Source organism: Emys orbicularis, chromosome 1 (genome assembly GCF_028017835.1).
Source record: "Emys orbicularis isolate rEmyOrb1 chromosome 1, rEmyOrb1.hap1, whole genome shotgun sequence".
Lineage (NCBI taxonomy): Eukaryota > Metazoa > Chordata > Testudines > Emydidae > Emys > Emys orbicularis.
This window is the reverse complement of record NC_088683.1, coordinates 164036937-164063787: the sequence shown is the minus strand read 5'-3', so window position 1 is coordinate 164063787 and position 26851 is coordinate 164036937. Positions and strand designations below refer to the sequence as shown.

Below are 26851 nucleotides of genomic sequence, written 5' to 3'. Positions count from 1 at the left end.
TAGCAAGTGCCTGCTCCTTCTCCTGCCACCCAGCTGCCAGCACAGCACACAAGTCACAGCACTCCTTCCCCGGAGACACACACACCTGGGTAATGGCGCCAATGACAATAAAGGGCCCAGCCCCAGCAGGGCAGGTGTCTCGCGGTAGCGCTCAGCCCCCAGCCCAGGATGGGACAGGAGCCAGCGCTCCTGCAATCGCCTCAGTGCAGTCAAGGGGCCGCGTTAAGAGTTTGGTCTCCATGTTCCCCTCCCCCGTTAAAGAGCAGAAGAAAAGCTCCGGGGTATCTAATCCGTGAAGGGCTGCACCCGGGGGAGCCCCTGAGCGGGGCGGGTCCCTCCCTAGAGCTGCTGGTGTCCATGGCAGAATCTCTCCCCTCCCGAGAACGGCTGCGTGTTGGGGGGGGCTGTGACTAGAGGGGATCTGTGTAGCTGGGTATTTATCCCCTCCAGCCTCTGGGCACCATACACTGCAGGGGCCCCAGCGCGGCGGGCAGGGTTGCGCTCCCCTCCCCCACTGCTGAACACACCAAGGCAATAGGGCGATGGGGCCTTCCCCCCGCACGGAGAGTGGAGGGGCCCGGCAGCCTGGGCTCCCCGCCCCGCAGGGCGCCCGGTTCCTTCCCCGCCCGCCTCAGGCAGGAGCAGCAGCGAGGCGAACGCACCTGGGCGCGGGGCGGGTCTGGCCAGAGCGGGCAGCGCGAGCAGGGAGGGGGCGGGGCTGGGCCTGGTGCCGTACAACAAGATGGCGCCGCCCACAGCCCAGACAGAGGCGGGACTGGGAGAGGCAGTGAGGTGCCGCGGTGACTATGGCGGACGAGGAGGAGGACCCGCCGGTGAGTGAAGCTGCTAGGTCTGGGGGACCCGGTGTCGGGGCAATGACTTCGGGGATCACCGTGGTCTGGCCTTAAAGCCTGTGAGCTCCCGGGGGCCGCTGGCTGGGGCCGAGGAGCTTCTGAAATCTCCCCCCCCCCGGGCTGCAGGGGAGTCACAGGCGGGGCCAGGGTCCCCTTCGCCCGGGCTCAGCCCCGCACCGCGGCGCTGGGGTTTCCTCGGGCCCCGCAGGGAGACTGGCTCCCTCCGCCCCCGCTGCTGCTGCCGCGTCTGGCGGGGACACGGAGAGACCGTCTGCAGCAGCGCCGGGAGCATTTCTCTGTCTGGAAACCAACTTGGGGCCTTTTCCTGCTGCTTCCCTGTACTGGCTGCTGCCCCCACTCTCCAGCTCGTACCCCCCCCCCCCCGCATACACACTGACACACACACACACACACAATGTGACAAGACGCTGGCGTAGCAGGTCGCCCCCATTGCCCTGCCCGGGTTGGGCTCCTGAGCAGGGAGCTGGAACAATGTGTATAGTGGGGGGTGTTGAGAGACATTGAACCAAACTGTAAATCCTGGGTATGATGAGAACTACTTCAAACCTGGGGTGTGCAGCCACACCCCTAGTTCCAGCACCTCTGATACCTTTTGACATAGTCTGTTTTCTGCCACGAACTAGAAGCTCCTTTCCAGGCTGACTGTTATGAGTACAGAGATTGAGAGACAAGGTGGCTGAGGTAAATCTATATTGCCAACTCCAAATGTTCAAAAATCATGGGTCACGCTCACCAAAAATCCTGAGATTGGCTTTAAAATCATGAGATTATGTAAAAATACTAGATTTGGTATTCTTTATTTGCCTTCTGCTTTTTGAGCCTTTAGGGTGCACTGGGGTCATATTTTGAGGCTTTCTCCATAGCCACAAGGGCTAGAAACTTTATTTTTTCTTTAAGAATGAAGGTGGAAATCATCACACATCCACTTGACTCCAGGAGCTGCGGCTTTAAGGAAAACAATCCTTCTGATGAGAGTTGTGACACAATTATGAGTTGGCAACACTGGTTCTTGGACCAGCTTCTCTTGGTGAAAGAGACAAGCTTTCGAGTTTCATAGGGCTCTTCTTCAGATCTTAAGTACAAATAGTTCACATGCTCAAATGGAATTCATAATTAGACAGACATAAACCCCACACTGTAATACTGGGATGGCTCGGGGCTCTGTGGATGTGGGGTGGCTTGGGAGATCCTTGTGCGGGGGCAGAGGGAAGGGGCTCGGGCTATGACACCACCTGGGCCTGTCTGCTATGCTGCTGTGTCTGATTTCCCTCTCTGGTGTCTGCCTCACCCTAGTTTGAAGAGGACACTGAGGAAGCCGGAGGAGGCCCAGATGGTGGGCCGGGCAAGAGGAAGAGGCTGTTCTCCAAAGAGTGTGAGTTGACATGTCTGTCTATGTCTGGGTCAGTAAGGACCCCGACCTTAGGCTCTCTGAGAGCTGCATTTGCAGCATACCAGGGCATCCTTCACTCCTCTGGGGATTATAGTCTGTTAAATGAGGATGTAGCTGTAAATCAAAATAAGCCAGTCAAGGTGACAGGCCCCAGATCTCTGTGGGAGTCTTGTTATGGAACTTGTAATACGTCTCAGTGGAACTGTGAAGAAGGCAACAGGCTGTATTGCTGCCTAATTAAAGGTTCACAATTTGGATTGTGTAGTCCCAGCACCCATAGCAGTGGTCCCCAACCTTTTTGTTGCCAGTAGCACATTCATGTTTTCAGAAGAGTGTGGTGGGCACCAACAATTTTTCAAGGCTTATTTTGTATTTGTACATTAAATAATATGAAAAACATCATATTTAATATTACATAATATATGAATCCAGAGAGAAGCCGCGAGGACAGAGAACACTGGCGCCCGCAGCCCTGGAGTACTCTGTCCCCCGTCAGGCGCGGGGCCCTGGCTTCTCTCCCCTGCTGGGTGCTAGGCGGGCCCCGCGCCTGCCGGGGACAGAGAACACTGGCGCCTGCAGCCCCGGAGTTCTCTGTCCCCGGCAGGCGCGGGGCCACGGCTTCTCTACGGCTTAAGCCGCGGCCCCGCGCCTGCCTGGGACCGAGAACACCAGCGCCTGCAGCCCCGGAGTTCTCTGTCCCCGCAGGCGCGGGGCTGCAGCTTCTCTCCTCTGCTGGGCACTAGGCGGGCCCCATCCCTGCCGGGAACAGAGAACACCGCGCCCGCAGCCTGAGTTCTCTGTCCCAGTCAGGCGCGGGACTGCGGCTTCTCTCCCCTGCTGGGCACTAGGCGGGTGCACATAAATACCCCGGCGGGCGCCATGGCACTGCGTTGGGGACCACTGACCCATAGCATACCACAAGGAATACGATCCCTCAACACGTTCACTTTGGAGACAGGCACCTAATGTTAAGTCCTGGTGACTGATCTACGATGATGAAAATCATTGTTAGCTGAAAAATGAAGCCCTTTGAACCTGTTCAGAAAGCACTTTAACTACAAATCACTTTCATCACTGTTCTTGGGACACATAGAAACAGCCATCCTAGATGAGACCCAGGTCCATCTAATCCAGTATCCTGATCCTAGAGTTTGCTTTCAAGCATAGTTCCGGTAGTACTACATGTACTGTGTGGATTTCAAATGGTTGTTACTAATATGGTTTCTGTTGACAATCCATTGTTGTTAGGGATGTAAAAGTTTAACCAGTTAACGGGTAAGCATTAGGCTTACCGATTAACCAACTTTAACCATTAGGCCAGGCTGGGCCCAGCCGGCCATAGCAGCGACCTCAGTTAACCAGTTAAACCATGTCAAGTATCAGAGGGGTAGCCGTGTTAGTCTGGATCTGTAAAAAAGCAACAGAGAGTTCTGTGGCACCTTTAAGACTAACAAATGTATTGGAGCATAAGCTTTTGTGGGTGAATACCCACTTCGTCAGACGCACGTAATGGAAATTTCCAGAGGCAGGTATAAATATGCATGCAGGAATCAGTCTGGAGATAACTGATCAGGATTAAACAAAGACTTTGAATGGCTAGCCAACTACAAAAGCAGTTTCTCCTTCCTTGGTGTTCACACCTCAACTGCTAGCAGAGGGCCTCACCCTCCCCTGATTGAACTAACCTCATTATCTCCAGACTGATTCTTGCCTGCATATTTATACCTGCCTCTGGAAATTTCCATTACATGCGTCTGACGAAGTGGGCATTCACCCACGAAAGCTTATGCTCCAATACATCTGTTAGTCTTAAAGGTGCCACAGGACTCTCTGTTGCTTTTTACAGTTAAACCATATAATTGTAATTGTTTAACCGGTTAACTTTTTAAACCGATATTTACATCCCTAATTGTTATCTACCTATATAGTTCCATCCACATGGCATCTGCATGCCATTCTTACCACAATTATATCATGTTTGGCTTGCACAGACTTGTAGACTTGAGTTTGTTTGAAGAACTTAAATTAATGGAGATATCCCATCTCCTAGAACTGGAAGGGACCTTGAAAGGTCATCGAGTCCAGCCCCCTGCCTTCACTAGCAGGACCAAGTACTTAGTGCATGTACTAAGTGTGCTGCATAGCTGGAACAAGGGAGCTCTTTCAGTCATTCCATGTTTTCTGTTTCCCCAGTAAGATGTATGATGTATGGGTTTGGAGATGACCAGAATCCCTACACAGAGTCAGTGGATATTCTTGAAGACCTGGTGATAGAGTTCATCACAGAGATGGTAGGTTCTATTAAGAAATCTGCTTAATTTGTTTCTGGACTGTAATGGCTAGAGAGAGCAGTGCATTTAAAAACAAATAACTTAGTTGAACAGCGGTTAGGAAAGCCCTTTCTAAAAAAGATTATCAGTGGAAGGGAATGGGTTAGTTTTCTAAAGATGCTAAAAGTAGGCTTCTTTTTATTTTTCCCTAAAAAGATCTAAAAATTTAAAAAAAAAAAAAAAAATTACAGAAGTTTCAACTATTAATAAAGGTCTTAAACTATTCCAATAACTGGCTGATTAAACATCTGATTTGCATCCCAGCAGTCACTAACCCTTCATCCTTCCAAGGTTGATAATCTCTTGCATTCAACAGTGGGTATAGCATTTTTAGATGATACTTTTAAAGGGGGGAAAAAATGCCCTGCATGCTGTGTGGACATTGGATCCCATTTCTATTGTTAGAGAAGATTTGCCTTGTTGCCCTTAGCCAGGGATTCATGAACTCCATTTTTTAACAGAGCTGTGTGTTTCCTCCTCCTGGGGTACAGGAGTCTTATATACCGTACTATCTAATTTCTTCTCACTAAATGCAACTCCCAGTACTCGTCTCTGTACATCATTTTGCAGGTTAGGCCTGTCCTCCGGTGCACTTGCTGCTACTCTGATTTTGGTGTCATCAGCAAGTTAGACAACAATTCACCACACTCACTCACTCACTCTGAAGGCACAAAGCAGCTGTGCAGGGTGCAGACATAGGCTTGGCTTGTGAATTTTATATATTATGTTTGTGACTTTTTTATGACAAAGCACCTTAAAACGAAGCGCTTATATGTGAGTTGCCAGGAAATAAGATTTCCAGATTTTATTTATTTGAGTTTTGGAGTGGGGTGCATACTGACTGGCACAATAGATCCTGGTCCATGAACCTTGCTCATAGCTGCTATGGTATTGCAAATAGTAAATAACTGATAGGAAACATTGCTGCTTAAAAGACTGGTTTTTACTAGTGTGAAAGGTAGTTCATGGACCACCTAGAAAGGCTTTCCTCACCATAGTTTAGCTAGGATGGTGACTTTCAATCTCTGAAACTATTGGTTTCCTCTTCAAAAGTGCAAAGCCTAGCTTGTTAGAACTAAAGTGCAAGGGTACCATTTAAAAATAGTGTGTAAGGTAACTTACAAGAGGGAAAAGGGAGAATAAATTTGTGAAATCATTTACATTTTTTTTTTTTAAACAGACACACAAGGCAATGTCAATTGGACGGCAGGGTCGTGTACAGGTTGAGGATATTGTCTTTTTGATCCGCAAGGACCCACGGAAGTTTGCTAGAGTAAAAGACCTGTTGACTATGAATGAAGAACTGAAACGAGCCAGGAAGGCTTTTGACGAAGCAAACTATGGATCTTGATGCTTTTGTATTGTGCAGAGATGGTAAACATGGTTACATGTTATCCCTATACATTTTTTGAGCATTTTTTGTTCAATACTGAGAAATTAACCCTTACTGCTTTGGGTTTGTGGGTGTGTGTGGCGGGGGGGGGGGGGGGTTGTTTTTTTTGATGGATCTCAGTGCTGGTGTGTCTAAAGCTGCATTTACTGGTTAGAATTGCCAGACAAGCCTGTAAATGTATCTTAATGTTTTGTATATTTTTAATGCTCTTTTATGCTATTTTAAGAAAAGGCGGGGGAGTTCAAACTAGAAGTGCTCTAGAAGTTCATGCTTGTTTGTAGCAACTCTTGTTTTGAGCTATGTACCAGATGACTTGAAAGCTAAATGAAAACAGATGCTTGGCAAATGTGCACAGTTCTCATTCGATTCAGATACCCTTCATCTGATCCACCTTAGGTGGATTTCAAAGGAATAATTGAAAAGTTAGTGCCTGAACATCATTGTGTTTGGAGAGGTTTATACAGTGTAGTTAGCCCAGGTATTGAAACTTTTTTGCTTTTCTGTGTCTTCTCTTTATAAGGGGGTATTTATGAACAATAAAATGTTTCAACAGTTCACTCCTCTTGCTTTGAGTCTGCAATGTTAAATATATTCAGGCACGTGAGAATATTTCCACATAAGGAACAAGAATTTATTTGCATGTCCAGTAGTCTTAGGCCCACAATGTGGTCTTAATCTAATATATATATGAATGTTTTCATATAAATGGCTTTGCTTTTTTTGTGTGCGCTGCCAGATATTAGTGAGGATGCTGACTTTTTAGATTTAGCTTCAGTTAGCTGTGACTCTAGGCTCACCTTCCCTAGATTTAACTGCACTCTAATACATTATATGGAAAGAACTATTATAGAAAGACAAGACTGGGTTTTCAGGCATCTATTAACCAAGAGAAGGAGGCAGCCAGGGATGAATAAACAGCAGGTTCCAGTTTCTTTCTGGCATAATAGATAAAGCTTAATGATTCTGTTCAGTCAGAAATAATTTTAATTGAATAGTTTTGTACTGCTGGAAGATGCAGCTGTTGTGGTATTTCACAGCTGGTTTAATGTTTGAAACATTACACTAGTGTCTTTCAAATCTAGGTTTAAATTCCACCAGTTGCCTTACCTTTCATCCTTAAGACACAAATCGTTCCATATATTTTAGTTTGAGTGGGTCTCCTGCAGAAGACCATAAACAGAAGTAAGTTTGTACTGATTTCACTAGTGCTTTTTATGTAGCTGATTGTAAAATTAGGCAAATATCTCTAGATGATGAGTTTTTGTAGCCCCTGGAAGACCTCTGCATACCTCCTGGACTCCTGGTTGAGAACCACTGCTCTAACCCACTAGTGACAACATTTGTGATTTGTATATTGATAGCTTGTAAGTGCTATTGAATCTTCTAAAAGAAAGGTGTTAAAAGGGTGAATTATAGACTACTACATGGCTTCCCCCTGAAATTCTCCCAGCAATCAAACCACTAAGGGTATGTCTACACTACGAGGGTAGTTCGATTTCTCTTAAATCGAATTTGTGGAATCGATATTGCAAAGTCGAACGTGTGTGTCCACACTAAGGACAGTAATTCAACTTTGTGAGTCCACACTAACGGGGAAAGCGTCGACATTGGAAGCGGTGCACTGTGGGCAGCTATCCCACAGTTCCCGCTGCCCATTGGAATTCTGGGTCGAGCTGCCAATGCCTTCTGGGTAAAAAAAAAAGGGTAGAGGGTGCTTTTGGGTAATTGTCGTCATCCGTCCGTCACTACCGCCCTCCCTCCCTCCCTGAAAGCGCCGGCGGGAAATCAGTTCGCGCACTTTTCTGGTCAGTGACAGCGCGGACGCCACAGCACTGCGAGCATGGATCCCGCTGCGACCATCGCTGCAGTTGTGGCCGTTGTCAACGCCTCGCAGCTTATCATCCACCTTTCCCAGAGGCAGATGCAGATAAACCAGGCGAGGAGGCTACGGAACGGCGGTGAGGGCCTGAAGTCTGAGAGTGGCACAGACCTGTCACAAAGCACGGGACCCAGCGCCGAGGACATCACGGTGACAATGGGTCATGTGGATGTTGTGGAATGGCGATTCTGGGCACGGGAAACAAGCACGGACTGGTGGGACCGCATAGTGCTGCAGGTCTGGGATGAATCCCAGTGGCTGCGAAACTTTCGCATGCGGAAGGGGACTTTCATGGAACTTTGTGAGTTGCTGTCCCCTGCCCTGAAGCGCAATGACACCCGGATGCGAGCAGCCCTGACTGTCCAGAAGCGAGTGGCCATAGCCCTCTGGAAGCTTGCAACGCCGGACAGCTACCGGTCTGTCGCGAACCAGTTTGGCGTGGGCAAATCTACCGTGGGGGTTGTTGTCATGCAAGTAGCCAACGCAATCGTTAAGGTACTGCTCTCCAAGGTAGTGACCCTGGGAAACGTGGAGGTCATCATAGATGGCTTCGCCGCGATGGGATTCCCAAACTGCGGTGGGGCTATAGATGGAACTCACATCCCTATCCTGGGACCGGACCACCAGGCCAGCCAGTACATTAACAGAAAGGGCTACTTTTCAATGGTGCTGCAAGCACTGGTGGACCATCGGGGACGTTTTACAAACATCGTCGGATGGCCGGGCAAGGTTCACGACGCTCGCGTCTTCAGGAACTCTGGTCTGTTTAGACGGCTGCAGGAAGGTATTTACTTCCCGGACCACAAAATAAGTCTTGGGGATGTGGAGATGCCTACAGTGATCCTTGGGGACCCAGCCTACCCGCTAATGCCCTGGCTCATGAAGCCCTATACTGGCGCCCTGGACACTGAAAAAGAACTGTTCAACTACCGGCTGAGCAAGTGCAGAATGGTTGTGGAGTGTGCTTTTGGCCGTCTCAAGGGGAGATGGAGAAGTTTACTGACTCGCTGTGATCTCAGCGAAACCAATATCCCCATTGTTATAGCAGCTTGCTGTGTGCTCCACAATCTGTGTGAGAGCAAGGGGGAGACCTTTATGGCGGGGTGGGAGGTTGAGGCAAATAGCCTGGCATCTGATTACGCCCAGCCAGACAGCCGGGCAATTAGAAGAGCACAGCGGGACGCGCTGTGCATCCGGGAGGCTTTGACAGCTAGGTTCCACAGTCAGCAGGGTAACCAGTGACTTTTAAGTTTCTGTACAGAGAAGCTGAACCTGCCCCTGTTTCTTTACCCAGTTACTGTTGACTATCCTCTCCAGTTACAGACCCCCTCCACCCCCTTCCAAAAAAATAAAATCAGTTTTATTTTGTTAATGAACACCGTTGTCTTTAGTACTGTTTTCGCGGGAATGTTTTAAACCTGGAACGCAGACTGTGGTGGGGAGCGGGTGTAGTGTACTGATGCAAATGATGCTTCTAAACTCCAGGAATGACAGGATTCGCAGTGGTGGACTGGTTGTTTCAACGGAGCCTGCCAGCCCTCCTGAGCGGGACTGCGTGTATGTGGGGGCTATGTGACTTTATGGCAGGGGGAGGAGGGTTACAGATCCCCTGCTGCGTGGCTCTGTGATCCAGGACAAGGACCGCTGCATAAGATCTGTAACTGCCCTCCCCCGCCACAAAGTCACAGAGCAACCCACCACCCCACGCACAGAACATGAAAACCACCTCCCAGACTGACCAGGGTAACTACTCACTGCACTGTGTGTGTGCCCTGCTGCTGGACCTGCCCCCGCCTGTGTACCCTGCTAAAGGTGACTGTCCTGTCCAATTACCAAGCCCCTTCCCCCCCTTCAGATAGACTGTCCCACAAAAGAACATGATTGAAACACTAATGAACAGAAACATGTTTTTTATTAACAACCACACATGACAGTGGGGGGTGAAACTTGGACGGGGGCTTGGGTGAGGCGGGCAGGAAAGGACTTTTCAAATTTTGGGGAATGACAGCCTTCTGGTGCTTGAGCAGTCTGCAGGGGTCGAGTGAGAGTTTTCACTGACTCTGCCGCCCCTCCTTCTTTGGACTTTGGGCGAGGGGGGTATGGGACTTGGTGGCGGGGGAGGGCGGTTACTTATAGACTGCAGCGGGGCTCTGTCCTCCTGCCTCCGTTCCTGCAGAACATCAACAAGGCGCCGGAGCGTGTCTGTTTGCTCCCTCAGAAGTCCAAGCAGCGTTTGAGTCGCCTGCTGGTCTTCCTGCCGCCACCTCTCCTCACGGTCCATGTGTGTCCAGTGCATTTGGGACAAATTCTCCCTCCAATGGTTCTGCTGTGCTGCCTGGGCTCGGGAGCAGCCCATTAGTTCTGAGAACATGTCCTCTCTCGTCTTCTTCTTCCTCCGCCTAATGTGCGTTAGCCTCTGGGAGTGTGATGCCAGGCTGGGTTGGGAGACAGTCGCAGATGTGGCTGTGGGAATGAGGAAAAGGTAGTGAATTCCTCCGAAACATAAATGTAGTTGTGAACAAAGAACATAGTCTTTCTCTGTGAACAAGACCATGCACCGCACCTTTCACATGCGCACTCAGGACAAGGTCGAATTTTTGGACCTCGCCTTCAGTGCCTGGGGTTTTGCACTGCAGATCTTGGAAGCGTGGCAGGACACCGTAATCTCTGTAGCAGGCAAAGATGGTAAGCCGTAGACTTGTGGCTGCTTAAAACTTTAGTAGTACCACTGGCCTCCTTTCACATTGAAAGCAATGCCAGTCTCTGCTGCCAGCAATCGGCCAAGCATGAACTCTGGCCCTATCCCACCCCCTCGCGGATGTCCCAGGGAAAGATCCCTGTATGCTGCCTCTCTCCCGCATCCACCGCATGGCTGCAAACCAGCGGTTACAGTTCTGTAAAGGAACTTGCAAGCAGTCCCAATACTAACAGTCCCCTACCTAATTCAAAGCAGGTCATCATGAGCGACATAACTATCATGAGGATCTCGGACACCGAGAAGGAAAGGATGCTTCGAGAAAGCCTGCAAAGACCAGGGCCCTATGCCGCCATGCTGTGCAAGGCAATGATACCGGAGTACTTGCTTGTCTCCTGGCGCGGGAACGTCTCCTACTTCGGAGGACCCAGTAAGGCCGCTCTCCCCAGGAACCTGATGAACAGGCTTTCCCGTTACCTGCAGGAGAGCTTCGTTGAGATGTCAGTGGAGGATTATTGCTCTATCCCCGGACATATAGACCGGATTTTCATATAGCTGCAGTGGCAGGGACTAAAGAGTGGAGCAGCTTGGGCAGCAGAATCATGCACAACCGGACACTGTTTGATTTTTTTTAAATAGTTGGAACTGATTACTTAAGTGCCCAGGGTAAAGAAATCATGAAGCACACATTGTTCTTATTCTTATTATTCCAGTTTTGTAAAAAATAAATGTTTAGATGTTTAAAGCACTTACCGCTTGATCCTTCCCCTGAATCTGTGTCCGGGTTACATGCTGGGGAGGGTTGGTAGGGGATCTCTGTAAGGGTGATGAAGAGCTCCTGGCTGTCGGGGAAATCAGCTTGGTAAGCGCTGTCGACTGCCTCGTCCTCCTCATCTCCTTCCTCATCTTCCCCGTCCGCTACCATGTCCGAGGAAGCGGCCGTGGACAATATCCCATCCTCAGAGTCCACAGTCAGTGGTGGGGTAGTGGTGGCGGCCGCACCTAGGATGGAATGCAGTGCCTCGTAGAAACGGGATGTCTGGGGCTGGGATCCGGATCGTCCGTTTGCCTCTTTGGTCTTCTGGTAGCCTTGTCTCAGCTCCTTGATTTTCACGCGGCACTGCGTTGCATCCCGGCTGTATCCTCTCTCTGCCATGGCTTTGGAGATCTTCTCATAGATCTTTGCGTTCCGTCTTTTGGAGCGCAGCTCGGAAAGCACGGACTCATCGCCCCACACAGCGATCAGATCCAAGACTTCCCGATCAGTCCATGCTGGGGCCCTCTTTCTATTCTGGGATTGCACAGCCATCTCTGCTGGAGAGCTCTGCATCGTTGCCAGTGCTGCTGAGCTCGCCACGATGTCCAAACAGGAAATGAGATTCAAACTGCCCAGACAGGAAAAGGAATTCAAATTTTCCCGGGGCTTTTCCTGTGTGGCTGGTCAGAGCATCCGAGCTCGGACTGCTGTCCAGAGCGTCAACAGAGTGGTGCACTGTGGGATAGCTCCCGGAGCTATTAGCGTCGATTTCCATCCACACCAAGCCTAATTCGATATGGCCATGTCGAATTTAGCGCTACTCCCCTCGTTGGGGAGGAGTACAGAAGTCTAATTTAAGAGACCTCTATGTCGAACTAAATAGCCTCGTGGTGTGGACGGGTGCAGGGTTAATTCGATGTAACGGCGCTAAATTCGACATAAACGCCTAGTGTAGACCAGGCCTAAGAAATAGACGACTTCTAAGATTGGCCTGCTGTATTACGCTGCAGGACTACTCAAGCCTATTGCCTGAACCTAGCATTTAACCTTGTAAATAACAGCCTACAGGACTTTTGTAGAAATTTTATTTGTATGCAAAGAAAACAAGATCACAAAACTTGTGGAGGGGAAACCTTTATGCATGGTTCAGGAGTTGAGTAGTTACTCTGAAAGCCAGGTATCATTAAATAGAAATCTATAGAACAAAGATATGCATGACTCTTCCCCCTTCCCAATCATCATCAGTCTTTAGATTTACTGTAATGTGACTTAATTTGAATACTTACCACCACTGGGTGTGGTGCTGTATAAAATGTAAAATATACAATGTGTCTATGCTGAAGTGTTTACAGGAGAAGTGAGGTAGGATACCTAAAGGTAGCCCAGAGGATGGAAGAGCAAAGTTCCCCCCACCTTCTATCTTTCTTGTGGACACTATTGTAAAGATTGGTTTTAAGGAGGAATGGCACCTAGATTATTTTGTGTATTATAGTGCCTAGCAGCTCCAGTTGTGGACCAGCAGCCCATTGTAGTAGGTGCTGTATAATAGGAGAGTATTCCATACAACCCCAGTATTCTTCTAGGTGAAAGCTGATCACTGGGGCATTGTGATAAAGGCAAGATTTCAGTGGCATCATGGGAACTGCTGTACCAGGTCACCCCCTCCTCCTCAGTTCTTACTCTGCTGTGATGCCTACAGGAAACCAACCAGAGAAAGTAATTAAACAAAAAACAAACTTGAAAATGAGATTGCATCCTTCCCTCTTCTCTGGCACTTAAGGGCTGGTCCTAGGAATACACATGTAACTATGAACAGTAGTCCCATTGAATTCAATAAGATTACTGCTGTACAGCAGTGCTATAGAAGGAGGACCATAAACTAAGTTCTTCTCAGTATGGACCATGGCTTTGTATGTATTTGTACATACAAATAAATGCAAAACTTGGAGCTCCTGGGCAGCAGTGAAGTTAAATATTTCATACCTGATTGGTGCTATTATTCTTGCACCTTCCTCTGAAGCAGTTGGTGCTGGTCCCTGGTAGAGAGAGGCTACTAGACTAGACAAACCACAGGTCAGCTCATGTATTCTCCATCCTTATTTTCAGTGACTTCTCTTTCCCAGAAAGTAGCCTTCTGGGGTTAAAGCTGCTTCTGGCTAGGCTCAGTCCAGCAGTGAGTTATAGAATGTGTTACTGAAAAGCTTATCTCTACCTGTATTTGGCAGTGTAATAACTCCAAGGAAGTGGGTTTATGTCCTCTGAGGGATGAAGGCAGAACACTTATTTTTAATCTTGTAATGCTACAGTTAGATTACTTCAGTGATTTTGGTTGGCTGCTTCCCTTAAAGTAGCCTCAGCTACATTGCGTGCAAGCTGAAGCATCAGCTCACCTCTCCCCCTACTCTGAGCTGTTTTATGCACAGAATCAGCACTTCAAATAGGCAAGCATCTTTCAGAACTGGGGTTATCAATGGAACCCTAACTGCTGAGACACTTATTCTAGATCAGGGGTTGGCAACCTTTCAGAAGTGGTGGGCCGAGTCTTCATTTATTCACTCTAATTTAAGGTTTCGCGTGCCAGTAATACATTGTAATGTTTTTAGAAGGTCTCTTTCTACAAGTCTATAATATATAACAAAACTATTGTTGTGTGTAAAGTAAATAAGGTTTTTAAAATGTTTAAGAAGCTTCACTTAAAATTAAGTTAAAATGCAGAGCTCCCCGGACCGGTAGCCAGGACCCAGGTAGTGTGAGTGCCACTGAAAATCAGTTTGCGTGCTGCCTTCAGCACGCATGCCATAGGTTGCCTACCCCTGTTCTAGATTGTGCCTCCAGCCCTGACCACTAGACTTACTGTGTGGATCACTCCTACAGGTGGGGCTTAAACTTCACAGCACCAGCAGGAATGTATGCTCACTGCATGATCTACATTTCAGATCTGGCCAAGCACTAGAGTTTGGATAGGTTAAAGCAGTGGCTGTCAACCTTTCTAGACTGCTGAACCCCTTTCAGGAGTTTGATTTGTCTTGAGTACCCTCAAGTTTCACCTCACTTAAACTACTTGATTACAAAATCAGACAAAAATACAAAAAACTGTCACAGCACACTTACTGAAAAATTGCTTATTTTCTCATCATATAATTAGAAAATCAAATATAAATATTGTGCTTACATTTCAGTGTATAGTATACACAGCAGTATAAAGTTCTGTATAAAATGTTAGTTTGTACTGACTTTGCTAGTGCTTTTTATGCAGCCTGTTAAAAACTAGGCAAATATCTAGATGAGTTGATGTACCACCAACCATTGGCTGAAGGCAACACTGTAGGACCTAGCTTATGTGCTCCCATACACTTCAGGCATCAGAACGACAAAGACTGCTGTCCAGGCTCTAGGATCATGACAATACAAAGACATTTTGGCTTCTGTATGAGCAGCAAATATTAAAGGGGTGACATAATATATATTGTCTTGGCTTGTTTGAAAAACAAATACATAGAAAGTATTTTAAATTTTCACTCAGGGCAAGGGAGGGGTTCCTTTGATAGCCAGAAGCAGATGGCCCAGCTCTTTCCACATGCTAGAGGAGTCTTGTCCTCTCGTTGGTTTCTAACAGGGTGTTTTATACTACATTCTGTGATTGCAGCACTTATAACACAGGTCTCTCATCATCATACAGTAGGACTAGAGCCATTGTGCTTTTCTTTATGAAGAGATGAAAAACGCCCAAATAAACCACTGTTCCCTTAGCAAGGCCCTCTCACCCATGACAATTTATTGAACTGTCCATCTGAGATATCTCCTCTAAAATAAACATTTTACAAAGAAACATTTAGTAGGACCACTATCTTCTCTGTAGTGCAGCCTCACTACCCCCCAATTATTGTGGGGAAATTAAGTATGTGGATTACAGAGACTAACACTTTAACAATGTTTCTAATAGTTTTCTTTAGGCAGTTATAAAAAGCTAGACTGTGGAGTTCTACAGCAGTGGTCCCCAAACTTTTCACAGTTACACTTCTCTGTGCACTCCTCCCCCCCCACTCTTGGCCAGGAGCAGGGCTGTAGCTCCCAGGGTGGGTGGAGAGACAGACACAGGTAACAGGGGTGCAACTGGGTGCGGGTCTCCAGCCAGGGTTGGGAACAGAGCTATAGCCAGGGGCCGAGGTTTGGGGTGGGGCCAAGGCTTGGAGCGGGACAGGTGCAGAGCTGAGGCTGCGCATGGGGCCAAAGCAGAGGGATTGGAGCGGGGTTGGGTGGCGCTCTTTTCCCCACTCCCCATGGAGGCTGGCTTGGGCACCACTATGCCCCCCCAAATGTTCCTCCACACCTACCCTTGGGGGGTGTGCCCCACAGTTTGGGGGGACCTCTGTACTACAGTGACTCACCCCCACATCATCGCACCAGTGTTATACACCCATTGCTGCAAAAATGTCATCAATATCATCGTTCTCACTAGTCCCTTTCACTGTAGGCCCAGGGTTTCTTTCCAACGCCACAGGTTCAGAGGTCCCCACTTTGTCTTGTTCTCCAACATGCTTGGTAGCGCTACAGTCTCCTGCTTTTCTTAGGTGAAGTGAATGCTCACACTGCCAAGAAGGATAGAGGGACGCAGCACCAGGCATACTGTCTTCCAAAAGGCTGGAAGTGTTTTGTTGAACAAACTCTGGAGTCTTCTTTGAGACAGATTTTGACCTTCTGGACAGTTTGATCTTCCTTTGCTGCCAGGAACTTGCTCTGCGGTACTGCTTTGGCCAATGTGCCTTTTGCAAGCCAGAGAGAAGGTATTTGCAGATAGATGCTTTAACACAGCCCAGTTTTTTCTGTAAGCTTTAAGGTGAAGGGGAAAAAACAAAGCAATTCAGTGGGGGGGGGGGGGGGGGAATGGTTTCTGCTCTGGCAAAATTCAAACCTCAGCTTTGGGAGACTTGGACATTTCCCTTCTTCCCTCACAACCCAGAGGTATAGAAAGCATCTTGGAAATCATAAGCCCAGGCTTGCAAAAAATCACCATCCCAGGTAGAAAGAGTATTCACCCACCCTTACATCTTACTGCAGTGTAGAAAGTATTCATTCACTCATTTAAAAAAGCCTCACTGCAGATGAGTGAACAGAATAATGCATTCATAGAGTAATACACCTCCCCTCACATGCATTTCTAGATCTGTGAACATTCCAAGGGCTTTTCTACACAGGAACTTGCAGCCGTTTCATTAAATTGATTTAATTAAGCAACTGCACACTGGTGGACTCTTACTTTGGTTTAAGAATAGCTTATTTCTGTCATCTTAAACCTGTTCTTAATTGATTTACGATAAGCCAAAAACCCCACTCATACCAGAACCACAGCCTCCACACAAGGTTTTGTACTAGCCTAGCTACATTAGTTTTAATTCAACACTTCGGTAATACCAATGCAACTTTCCCACATAGGTAAGACCTAAATAGTAAGATATATTGAAGAACCGCAGAGTGTTGTCCCTGAAAACCCCAAATCCATGTTAAATTACACCTGCCTGCAGCCCTGAGCCTCCACATGGTGCAGCCGTTTGCTTTTCAAAAGTTTGGTTCCCAGAAAGAAAGCTTCCGACTTGAGCTTTTTGCTTTTGCAGTAGAGAATGGCCGTTCTGAGTGCTTCAGACAGTTCTCCAAAAGAGCCGGCTTCTCTAAACCGCAACACAAGGGATTTGGCATGCGGGGATCTCACTGCTTTTGCTTCAGAAAGCGTTAGCCTGAAGTCTACTTCCTGAAATAAAGATGAAGGAAGAAATTAGTGTTTAAATAAATAAATAAAATAAAAAAATCAGTGTCCAACTGATCCTCAACAGGAGAGAAGCTCAGATGCTTAATGTTAAAGAAACATAATTTACTGCACCAGGAGGCAGTGGACTGGTTGTTAAGAGGAAGAACTGCAGTTTTCATGAACTTAAGTCTCAATTCCCATCTCTAGCACCAACTGTGAAATGGAGACGGATACCCACATTTGTAAAGCACTCAGATCTGCAAGCAAAGGATAAAACTACATTGTCTACACAAAGCCTCCATGTCAGTCTGAGGAGCTAAGATAAGGTAAGCCAGAGAAAGAGCCCTGGAAGCCACTAGCTTCAAAGTACCAGGGACAGGCAGCGCAAAGGGGAGAGAATATTTTCTAATCACAAACATACAGAAAAAGCCTTTGGAGCCCTGATGTCCTCTTTAAAAGATACAACGTGTGTTAATTTAAGCCATACAAACCTCTTGGATTCTGGGTTTAAGTTGCCTACATAAGGTCTTGATGTCAAATCCCAACTGCTTCCCTGGAGAGGGAGAGAAAGAAAGCCATACAAACCTCTTGGATTCTGGGTTTAAGTTGCCTACATAAGGTCTTGATGTCAAATCCCAACTGCTTCCCTGGAGAGGGAGAGAAAGAAAAGACTGTCGCTTAAAAATGGGAAGAGTTGGTTCGTTTTGGTAAGAGTTGTTTCTTTAACTGCACAATTTCACCCCAGCTCAGCCCTTCAGTCTGCTGCACAGCCATACAGGAGACATCGGGTCATAAGCTTCTTACTAACAATTGGCTCACACCAGGGTTCAGCGTTGCCAGCTGGCAACGCAAAGAGGGGTGAGCAAAGGATCCAGATGCAAGATGCATCTCAGCCAGCTAGATGCAAGGAACAAAATGGATGGCGAGATTCACAGAAAGCAACCCAGAAAAATTAGGTGGATAAAGAAAGCCATTCATGCACTTCGATGCTTTTGGTTTCTGCCATCACCCCTCCTGGAAGGGAGGTTTAGTGGTTAAAGGACAGAACTAGGAATCAGAGGATCTAGGTTCTGCTGTATGGGACTTGGCCAGTTTACTTAGCTTCACTGTCACCTCATTTAAAAATGGGGAGGAGGAATGATCAGAATGAGCTGCCTACCTTATAGACATGCTGAGAGGCTTAAATTGTTCATCTTTGTAAAGGGTTTTGAGATCCTGTACTGTACTGCACCATGGAAGTGCAAAGCATTACTTAACACTCTCCCTCCCCCCCGACCCCACCCCAAAAAAAGTCTTCACACATTTCCAGAAAAACAGTAACAAAACTGCAAAGCTTTACATTTCAGAAGCTGACGTGAAAGACAAGGGTAGGCCAAAGCACACCTTCTTACCACTCTTCTGTTAGAGACCCCAGCATGTACCTGGCCCAGAGAAGCTTAAGATGAAGCATTTAATGCTGGGACCTGTGGTATCCCTGAGCCACAGGATTTACTCCATTTTATGCAGGTAGAACCTAAGGATTAGGGGCACGTTGCTAACATGGGCCTCCCCACCAACCATACTACCTCAGAACTCTTTACCTGTGTTTGCTCTCTTCACAAGAACCGGCTTCCCAATGTCAGTGGGGCGCTGGATGTTGGTCATCTTGCTGCACCTTGTGGGAGCTGCCAGGCCTCTCTCTTTACTGCACCTGGATGCTACTGCAGGCCCTGCAAACAGTTTGTTCAGCCATCCAGTTGCCTTTTTTGTTGCAAGTACTTTAGGTCTTTGTTTAATCTCCAAATAAAGGGGTCCCAGAAACTCAGCGATTTCAGAAGGGAAGGTAAACTCCTTAATATAAGGCATCTGCTGGGTCCTGGACACCTCCTGCAGCAACCCAGACAACACCCCATATAAAGAAATGAGGCTTTGTAATACACACCTATAAAGAATCCTGGGAAGATAAACACATGGGCATGAGCCAGCTGCAGACACAAGCTGTTTAACTTGTATTCACTAAGCAAGTACACTAATCCCGTAACTGCCTCTTCCTCCCCTTTTCTCCTAAAGAAGTCCCTTTCCCCCCTCCCCCCCACACTTCTGGATCTGACTTCATGCTCTCCAACCACCTTCCCTTGCCTGTGTTTCGAAACTGGTTCTTCCCTACAAATAGCATAACCGCCCAATGTAAACGGCTTCCTCAATGCTGGATTCTGGCCTAAGGGAGGGTTACCAATTTTGGTTGAACCTATTCCTGGAGGTTTCATCAGGATATAATCTTTAATTAAAAGATTCATCTTTAACTCCTGGAGACTCCAGGACAGTCCTGGAGGGTTGGCAACCCTAAGCACGGAGCAACAGGACAAGACTTGCTCCACTCTAAGTCTCCATCCAATACCCACCCTCCAGAAACCTTTTCTTCCCTAGCACTAGATCTAGTGGATCTTCCATAAACCCTGGGAATTAGCAGGTTCCCAAGTAACATCCAGCCAAGCCCATTTAATGGGAATTCTTTCATGCACCAAACCATTTTGCATCGATTCAATGCAGTTGGGCCTACTTATTTGATATTAGAGACTTTCCTTTTCAATGGAAACTGGAAAAAAATTTCCTGTTCCAAACAGCACTTATACAATTTATTATACATGGAGCTATGCCATGCAAGAGGGTCTACATTTTTGCAGTCTAGTTGCACACTTGCAATGATGTGAAGAGACTAGAACAATGATTTCACTGAAAGAATCGGGAGCATTGAGGACTGACTCCATTCTATCCATTTCATTTTCAGCATGAGGCAGGTCAGATTGGTTACTGGAAAATGTTGTGGCAAATTGACACCGTGTATATATAGGGTGAAATGAACTTAGCTAAAGAAAATATATGCTTTGCAGTTCATGTAAAGTGCAGGTCCTGTTAGCAGTTGTGGGAAAGCCTTGAAGGAAGAGGGATAAATTGGAAAAACTGGACCTGGAAGGTAACTGACAAGATACGAGGAAAAGTCCTTAAAGAAGACAACCTAGTTACCAAGAGTGGTTCAAACTGGTTCAATCAAAAAGACATTTTCAGTCACGTAGGGTCTGATAACAAAGGTATAACAGGCTGAGGGTTCACTCCGAATACCTGCCCTGTCCAGCTGGAACCAGTCAACATGGGTTTGAGCACCCCAGGTCTAGTCCTGTTTTAAGTATCCAATCCATACTTATAACTGCATCTTACTATATGGGTGTGGTTATTGCTTAGGCATTTAAGACCCGTTTGGAGCAGCTGTATAAATATCATTTGGCCTTCGGATTTAATAAAGGAATTTATGGTTAAATTAGTGTCATGGTAATACTCTGTATTAATAATAATAATTCCAACCACCCTGACTGTGGTATAGTTAATGTTAGAGAAATTTGCTAAGTGCCAAGTATGTACACTTCACATCTACTAACTACAGCATCCTACAGGATATCCAGTAAGAGAACACAGCTTGTTTGTCGCACCCGAAACTGACAGGTCAAGAGGGAAGGAAGGTGGCACCGACTAGTGCTACACCACCCTATTCTGGTGACAGACAACTCACTAACCAGAAAGGCCAGAGTACAACCATGCCATCTGCTGGTGAAAGTACCCAAGGAAAAGAAGACAGTCAAAAAACAGTAAAGATTAGTTTTCAAAATGTACAAACCATAATCTGCTCAACAATCCCGAAACCACAGTGTTCAAGAGGATGTATTCTTCCAAACACAGATGCTTAACAGACAGGCTGGAAATTAAGCTGATTAAGGTTAGACAACAACATAATGTACAATGGAACTCAGTGAGCAAAGAGACTTTCCTTAAAAAAAACCTCAAGAAGCAATATCCTTGGCAATTGTTTAGGCTAGGGATACCCAAATACTGGGTTACTCGGGGCTGCAATGGCAAACTTGCCAGCAGCATGAGTTTCACACCTAATAACACAAATAGATGCATGCAACTTGAAGCTTCTTTAATAGATTTAAAAAAAAAATTGCTTGGCTGAGTACAGCAGCAGTTACAAGCCTACAGTAGATCCAGTTTTGTTTTCACCATAAAGCTGAATGGGGGAGGGCAGCAAGTGATATTTAAGAAAATCATTCTGTAAAGAGAAAGGATACACAAATGCTTTGCAGCAACACTCCAGTAAGCGCAGCAAGAGCTTGCAGCCTCCCAAGATCTTCACCGCCACCACTTCTATCACAGGCTGGCTGGGAACGAAGCACTCCCCTGCATTTTCAGATTTACTTTTCCTACATTGTCAGAAGGGTAAGGAGATAGTGGTTACACTTAGCATTTGTATTTTCTTCTGAAGTTTTTAGCAGCTTGGAGGTAATGCTTACTGAGGCCTGGTCTACACTACAAAGTTAGGTGCCTTTGTGCATGTGTCTATTCTTAAATCCGTCTCCCACCTATGTAAGCGCCCTGTTATGGCAACGCAGTAACACCCCTTCCCCAAGTGGCGTTGAGCTATGGTCGATGTACCAAGATTGACGCAGCATGAGTGCAGACACTGCATTACTTATGTTAATCCTAACAGTCTTCCAGCAGCTGTCCCACAATGCCGGACACTGACCGCTCTGGTCACAATTATGAACTCCACTGCCTAGGGATCACAGAGCGTGGAAGGCCCCCTCCCTTTAATGCCTCCTGATTGTCCCAGTTGGTGAGTGCACCTAGCAGCTCTCCATTGTTGTGTGCAACTGCTCAGCTGGACATGACAGCTACACACTCCAGACTTGCTCCAGCTCAGATTAGATATGAGATCTAATATCTCCTGGGCCTGTAGGGAGAAGAGGCTGTGCAGATACAGCTACAGACTAGCTGTAGAAACCTATTTTTGCGGATACAGACTAACACGGCTGCTACTCTGAAACCTGTAGAAATATGGACATCTACGAGCAGATTGCACAGGGGATGCAGAAGGAGTACGACATGGACGAGCAGCAGTGCCACATGAAAGTGAAGGAACTACATCAGGCATATCAGAAGGTCATGGAGGCCAACAGTCAATCTGGTGCCGAACTGCAGACTTGCCACCTTTACAAAGAGCTGCATGCCATACTTGGTAGAGACCCCATCACCACAATGGATACCTCCAAGAAGCCCGAGCCACAGGCCCCTGGCATGAACAGCAAGGATGAGTAGGAAGTGGAAGAGGAGTAGGATGTGGGACAAGTGACCAAGGGTCCAGCTATGATGAGCATCAGGACCTGTTTAAGACTCCACTGCAGTCCAGGCAGCATGGGAAAGTCCGATGCAGAGGAAGGAACCTTAGGTAAGTGTAACTGTATTTCCCATTACATTGATGTACTGACAGTGCCCCCAACTTAACAGGGCACAGCTATCGACTTTTCATTAGTTTACTCATACTAGAAGAGGCAGCAGTAGAACAAAGAGAGGTAGCGTAGTTATCTGCTTTTCATTGCTCTGTAGAGTTAGGCAAGGGGGGGCATTCAGAGCAATTTGTTCATGTACACAGGGATGGCCCTGGAATCCTCCTGAAAGATCTCAAGGAAACTTTCATGGAGGTACTCTGCAATCCTCTCCCAAAGGTTTCTAGGGATGGCAGCCTTATTTCTTCCTCCATGGTAGGGCACTTTCTCACACCACTCAGTGATAACTTTGGCAGGCACTATTGCAGTATACAGGTAGCAGCATACAGGCCTGGGCAGCTTCGGGACACTAGCAGCAGCTGTGCTCTCTGTGCCTTTGTTACTCTGAGAAGTGAGATATCAGCTAAAATCACCACCCCCTGTGGGAAATGGTCCCAGTATTCAGTGCTGTTGCCCTATACTCAGTTTCATGCAAATGAGCAATTCCCTCCTCATTTCCCTCACCCCTGGTGGGCCACTCTCACCATGGCTGGTGCTGTGAGTGACGCCCTGCACAATCATGCCAAAGCAGATGTGTCAATGAGCATGTCTTGTTTAATTCTTTAGGAGAGCAAAGGATGGGAGTTCTGAACCTCAACTTTCGCTTTCCGTTGTGACTATCCTGACAATGGTACCTCTATGCGTTTTGTGTCGTAGCTGCCTTGAGGGGTTCCTGCTCCACATCCACTGAACGCCTGAGTCAGATAAGGAGGAGAAAGAAGAGGACTTGGGGTGACATGTTCAATGAAATCCTGCAAGCTAGTGCTGCATTAAACCATGAGCACAGGGCCTGGAGAGTGAACACTGCAGACAGCCTGGAGAAGGAAAGAGCAGGCAGGACAAAGGCCCAGGAGTCCCAGCAGGAAAAGGGGAGGGAGATGTGGGACGTAATGGGGCTTCTCTGGCAACAAACACAGATGCTGCAGACTCTTCTGGACCTACAGGTTCAACAGTCACAGGCTTGTCTCCCTTTGCAATCCATGGGGAACTCCATTGCAGTACTTCCTTATACTCCTCCCCCCCCCCCCAACATTCTACATGGCATCTTGGGCTGCATCCCTGTCCCAATCACAGGATATTAAGGACAACCAGAGCATCACATACACTGACCTGTGAAAGCCACAGTTGCTGTATGTGTAGGTAAAGTGGCCATGAATGTTCTTTCCCCCTAGTTAAGTTCTGTTCCATTAGTTTTTAATGTATTTGCTTTTAAATTGCAGATTTTTCTTTGCACTTTTTGTTAATGGATAAAATTCTATTATTTGGAAAATAATTCATCTTTATCAGATCACAATATATGCTGCAGAGTATTTAGCAGTTCTGAAAGCACCCACTTGTTACTGTACAGTGTAACAACTCAGAGGATCAGTGACCTACAGTGTATTAATCATAAATGTACAGCAAGCACCACAAAATTAACAGGTGCACTGGCAGTGTGATATTCATAGATGTACACCAACCACCACACAATTCCGAATAGGCCCCAAACAGCAGGGCCAGGGAGAGCACAGTCCACCACAACACATTCCTGTGGCTTACTGTTATCGTGCTCTATCAAAGCCCCCCTGAGCCGCATAGCTCCACATTGAGCAATTCTAGTAGCCTTTGTGTTTGACTGTTCAGACTCTGCAGACAGCCACCCCACCCCACCCCAGCAGCAGACATGCCCGCTTTGCTTCACAGATATTATGCACGTCCCAGCAGACGGTTGTAACCGCTGGGATGGTTTTTTTCCCACTGAGATCCAATCTTCTAAGTGAGCAATACCAGCATCCCTTCAATCTACCACAAGCACATTCAACTGTCGTTCTGCCCCTGACTGCGGAGATAGTTGAATCTCTCTTTGCTGCTGTTGAGGTGGCTGGTGTACAGCTTCATAAGCCAGAGGAGTAACGTGTAGGCTGGGTCCCCAGGATCAGTACTGGCATTTCAACATCACCAATGGTAATCCGCCGGTCGGGAAAGAAAGTGCCTGCTTGTGGCTTTCTGAACAGTCCTGTGTTCTTAAAGATGCAAGTGTCATGCACCTTCCATGACCAGGCAACACTGATGTTAGTGAAGCGTCCCTGGTGATCCACCAATGCTCACATAACCATTGAAAAGTAGCCCTGTGGCAAGGCGCTCTGGTGCCAAAATAGGGAGATGCGCGCTGTCTATTGCTCCACCGCAGTCCGGGATCCCACTGATGCAAATCCATCCACTATGCCCTGCACGTTGCTGAGTCTCACGGTCCCGTGTTGCAGGAGATGATTAATGGCCCTGCATGCTTGCATGACAACGGCCCCTCCAGTGGATTTTCCATCTCCACAATGATTTCCTACTGGCTGGTGGCAATTCAGCCTTGCAAGTTTCCACAGTGCGATCCCCACTTGCTTCTCCACTGTAAGTGCAGCTCTCATCCCTGTGCTGGAGGGATGGGGCGAGCTCAGCACACAGATCCAGGAAGGTGGCCTTTCACATCCAAAAGTTCTGCAGCCATTGCTCATCGTCCCGAACTTGCATTACAATGAGATCCCAACAGTCAGTGCTCCTTTCTCAGGCCCGGAAGTGGCTCTTCGCCATCTGCAGCTGCTCTGTGAATGGCACTAGCAACCTTGAATTGGTTCTCACTATGTCCCACAGCAGTCTGTCATCCAATAAATCATCATGTTCTTCACTGATTTGGTTCTTCTTATGGCTCTGCAAATACCGGAGGATCATGTGTCCGTCCTGTGCTTGCAACACTTATGACAATAGCACAGAGCTGTGCAGACTCCATGCTTCTGTCAGAGATAATGGACAGTGAAGATGGCTGTACAGTTTCATGGGATTTTTTTTTTTTTTTTTAAGACAAGAAAATTATGGGATATAGATGACATTTTGCGATGCAGACAGTTGCACGCTGAAAAGTTGAGCCCTTGCTCCCAGACACCCCTGCATAACTCATTTCTGCCCCACCATGCATTGTCAAAACTTCCCAAGAGACAGTGAGCTGGACAGTGGCAGGTTGCACACTGGGATACCTACCCATGGTGCACTGCACATCAACACAAACACTCCTGATAAGTTTTATGCACAGAGCCGATGCTAGGAGCCAAGTATGCACATGCACAAGCAATATACTATCTACGGCAGCTTTATGCCAACATAACTTGTGTCAACCAAACTTTGTAGTGTAGACATGGCCTAAGATAATGAATCATGTTGCAAGATAATGGGCGGTAAGATATACAGTTTCATGCAACTTACTTGGGACACAACTCCGCCAGATCTTGAATAGAGCCCATCAAGTTCATCTGATTTAAACGCTTTAAGCATTGTTCTACCTGAAAAGAAAACAAACACCTTGAGTGGATATTTTCAGAAAAACAAGTTTTTTAGCCTAAGAGACATATGTTAAATAAGACAACATCTCCCCTTCTTGGTCTGCCAAGGGCAGTAGGTGGACCTTCTAGGTCTCGTACATTGATACATTCAAATATCTGAATAATGGTGGTGGGATGTCTCTATGAAATTATTGTGACAGGAATTTACACTGGGGCAAAGAGATTGTTGATTAATGCTGACTCCTCTAGGCTGCATGTTGCTATTTTGAGGATTTAATTAAGTTTTCAAAAATAAAAATGCAAATGACTTCAGAAGGAGGCAGTGTGTCAAGTGGATAGATAGGAAGTCAGAAAACCTGGGTTGTAATCTCAGTTGTGCTACAGCAATGAGCAGCATACTTATTATATTTAGATAGAATACACCAAATTTTTTTAAATTGATATTTATCAAATATATTTAGCTTCACTTTTTAAAGCTGCTTTGAAAAACTCAGTTCATTCCCAAGGATAATTTGCAGAAGTTGTATTTCAAAGGCAATTTGTGGATTATTTTTCCCCACCCATTATAAATTGAACACAAATATTTGTATTTCTATTATTCATGAATTGTAAGAAGCATGAAATGGATAAAAGCATCTAATTACATTTATTAGGGTCTTAACTTGAACAGAAAGGGTCTAAATATTGTTCTTACGGAAATAAGTAGCAGAAGTCTCATTGATTACAAAGGAGCAAGACTTGGTTCAAAAACCAGTGGAACTTACAATGTCTTAAAGACAAGCAAAGAGAGTTATGAAACTACCCAAACCCACACTTTTGGGATGAAAACAAACCTGCCAAATTTCTTCCTCAAAAGAAATTTTGAGAAAAGTGCAATGGACTTATAACTGAGATTTAGAAGGCTCATTCAAACCATAATTATTTCATGAAGCTTCTTCTTGCTGACCTGTTTCAGAGACAAATAGGTTTTATGGTGAGACATTCTGTTGTGGAAACCATAAAGGATCGAATGTAAAACTTTTCCTTCTGCATCCACAGCTTTACTCTTTAGCAACGTGCTGACCTTGTAACATCCTTTAACAACAGCTGGGAGGCATCTCACTGAGGAAAAAATGAAGACATTAATCCAT

The 26851-nt window shown here is 46.6% G+C and overlaps 2 protein-coding genes across 2 annotated transcripts; one reads left to right on the top strand and one right to left on the bottom strand.

The window, feature by feature from the left end:
• The first annotated feature begins 756 nt into the window (after nucleotides 1-756).
• On the top strand, nucleotides 757-6543 carry TAF13 (TATA-box binding protein associated factor 13). Its single transcript, XM_065410227.1, has 4 exons — nucleotides 757-833; nucleotides 2169-2247; nucleotides 4459-4556; nucleotides 5776-6543. The coding sequence occupies exons 1-4, from the start codon at nucleotides 807-809 to the stop codon at nucleotides 5944-5946; spliced, it is 375 nt and encodes a 124-aa protein (XP_065266299.1). The 5' UTR covers nucleotides 757-806; the 3' UTR covers nucleotides 5947-6543.
• Nucleotides 6544-15728: 9185 nt separating this feature from the next.
• On the bottom strand, nucleotides 15729-25706 carry NEPRO (nucleolus and neural progenitor protein). The gene is made up of 7 exons (XM_065423378.1): nucleotides 25645-25706; nucleotides 21163-21294; nucleotides 20712-20789; nucleotides 18643-18995; nucleotides 17648-17709; nucleotides 16836-17065; nucleotides 15729-16149 (listed from the first exon to the last, which is right to left on the bottom strand). The coding sequence occupies exons 1-7, from the start codon at nucleotides 25689-25691 to the stop codon at nucleotides 15729-15731; spliced, it is 1323 nt and encodes a 440-aa protein (XP_065279450.1). The 5' UTR covers nucleotides 25692-25706.
• Between the last annotated feature and the right edge of the window lie 1145 nt (nucleotides 25707-26851).

Coding starts and splice junctions, on each gene's coding strand:
- TAF13 (XM_065410227.1), top strand. CDS start 807: ATGGCGGACGAGGAGGAGGACCCGCCG. Junction 834..2,168: donor ACGAGGAGGAGGACCCGCCG/GTGAGTGAAGCT, acceptor GCCTCACCCTAG/TTTGAAGAGGACACTGAGGA. Junction 2,248..4,458: donor GAGGCTGTTCTCCAAAGAGT/GTGAGTTGACAT, acceptor CTGTTTCCCCAG/TAAGATGTATGATGTATGGG.
- NEPRO (XM_065423378.1), bottom strand. CDS start 25,691: ATGAACTTGATGGGCTCTATTCAAGATCTGGCGGAGTTGTGTCCCAA. Junction 17,066..17,647: donor TTAAACCCAGAATCCAAGAG/GTTTGTATGGCT, acceptor TCTTTATTTCAG/GAAGTAGACTTCAGGCTAAC. Junction 16,150..16,835: donor GTGGAGGCTCAGGGCTGCAG/GCAGGTGTAATT, acceptor TTCACCTTAAAG/CTTACAGAAAAAACTGGGCT.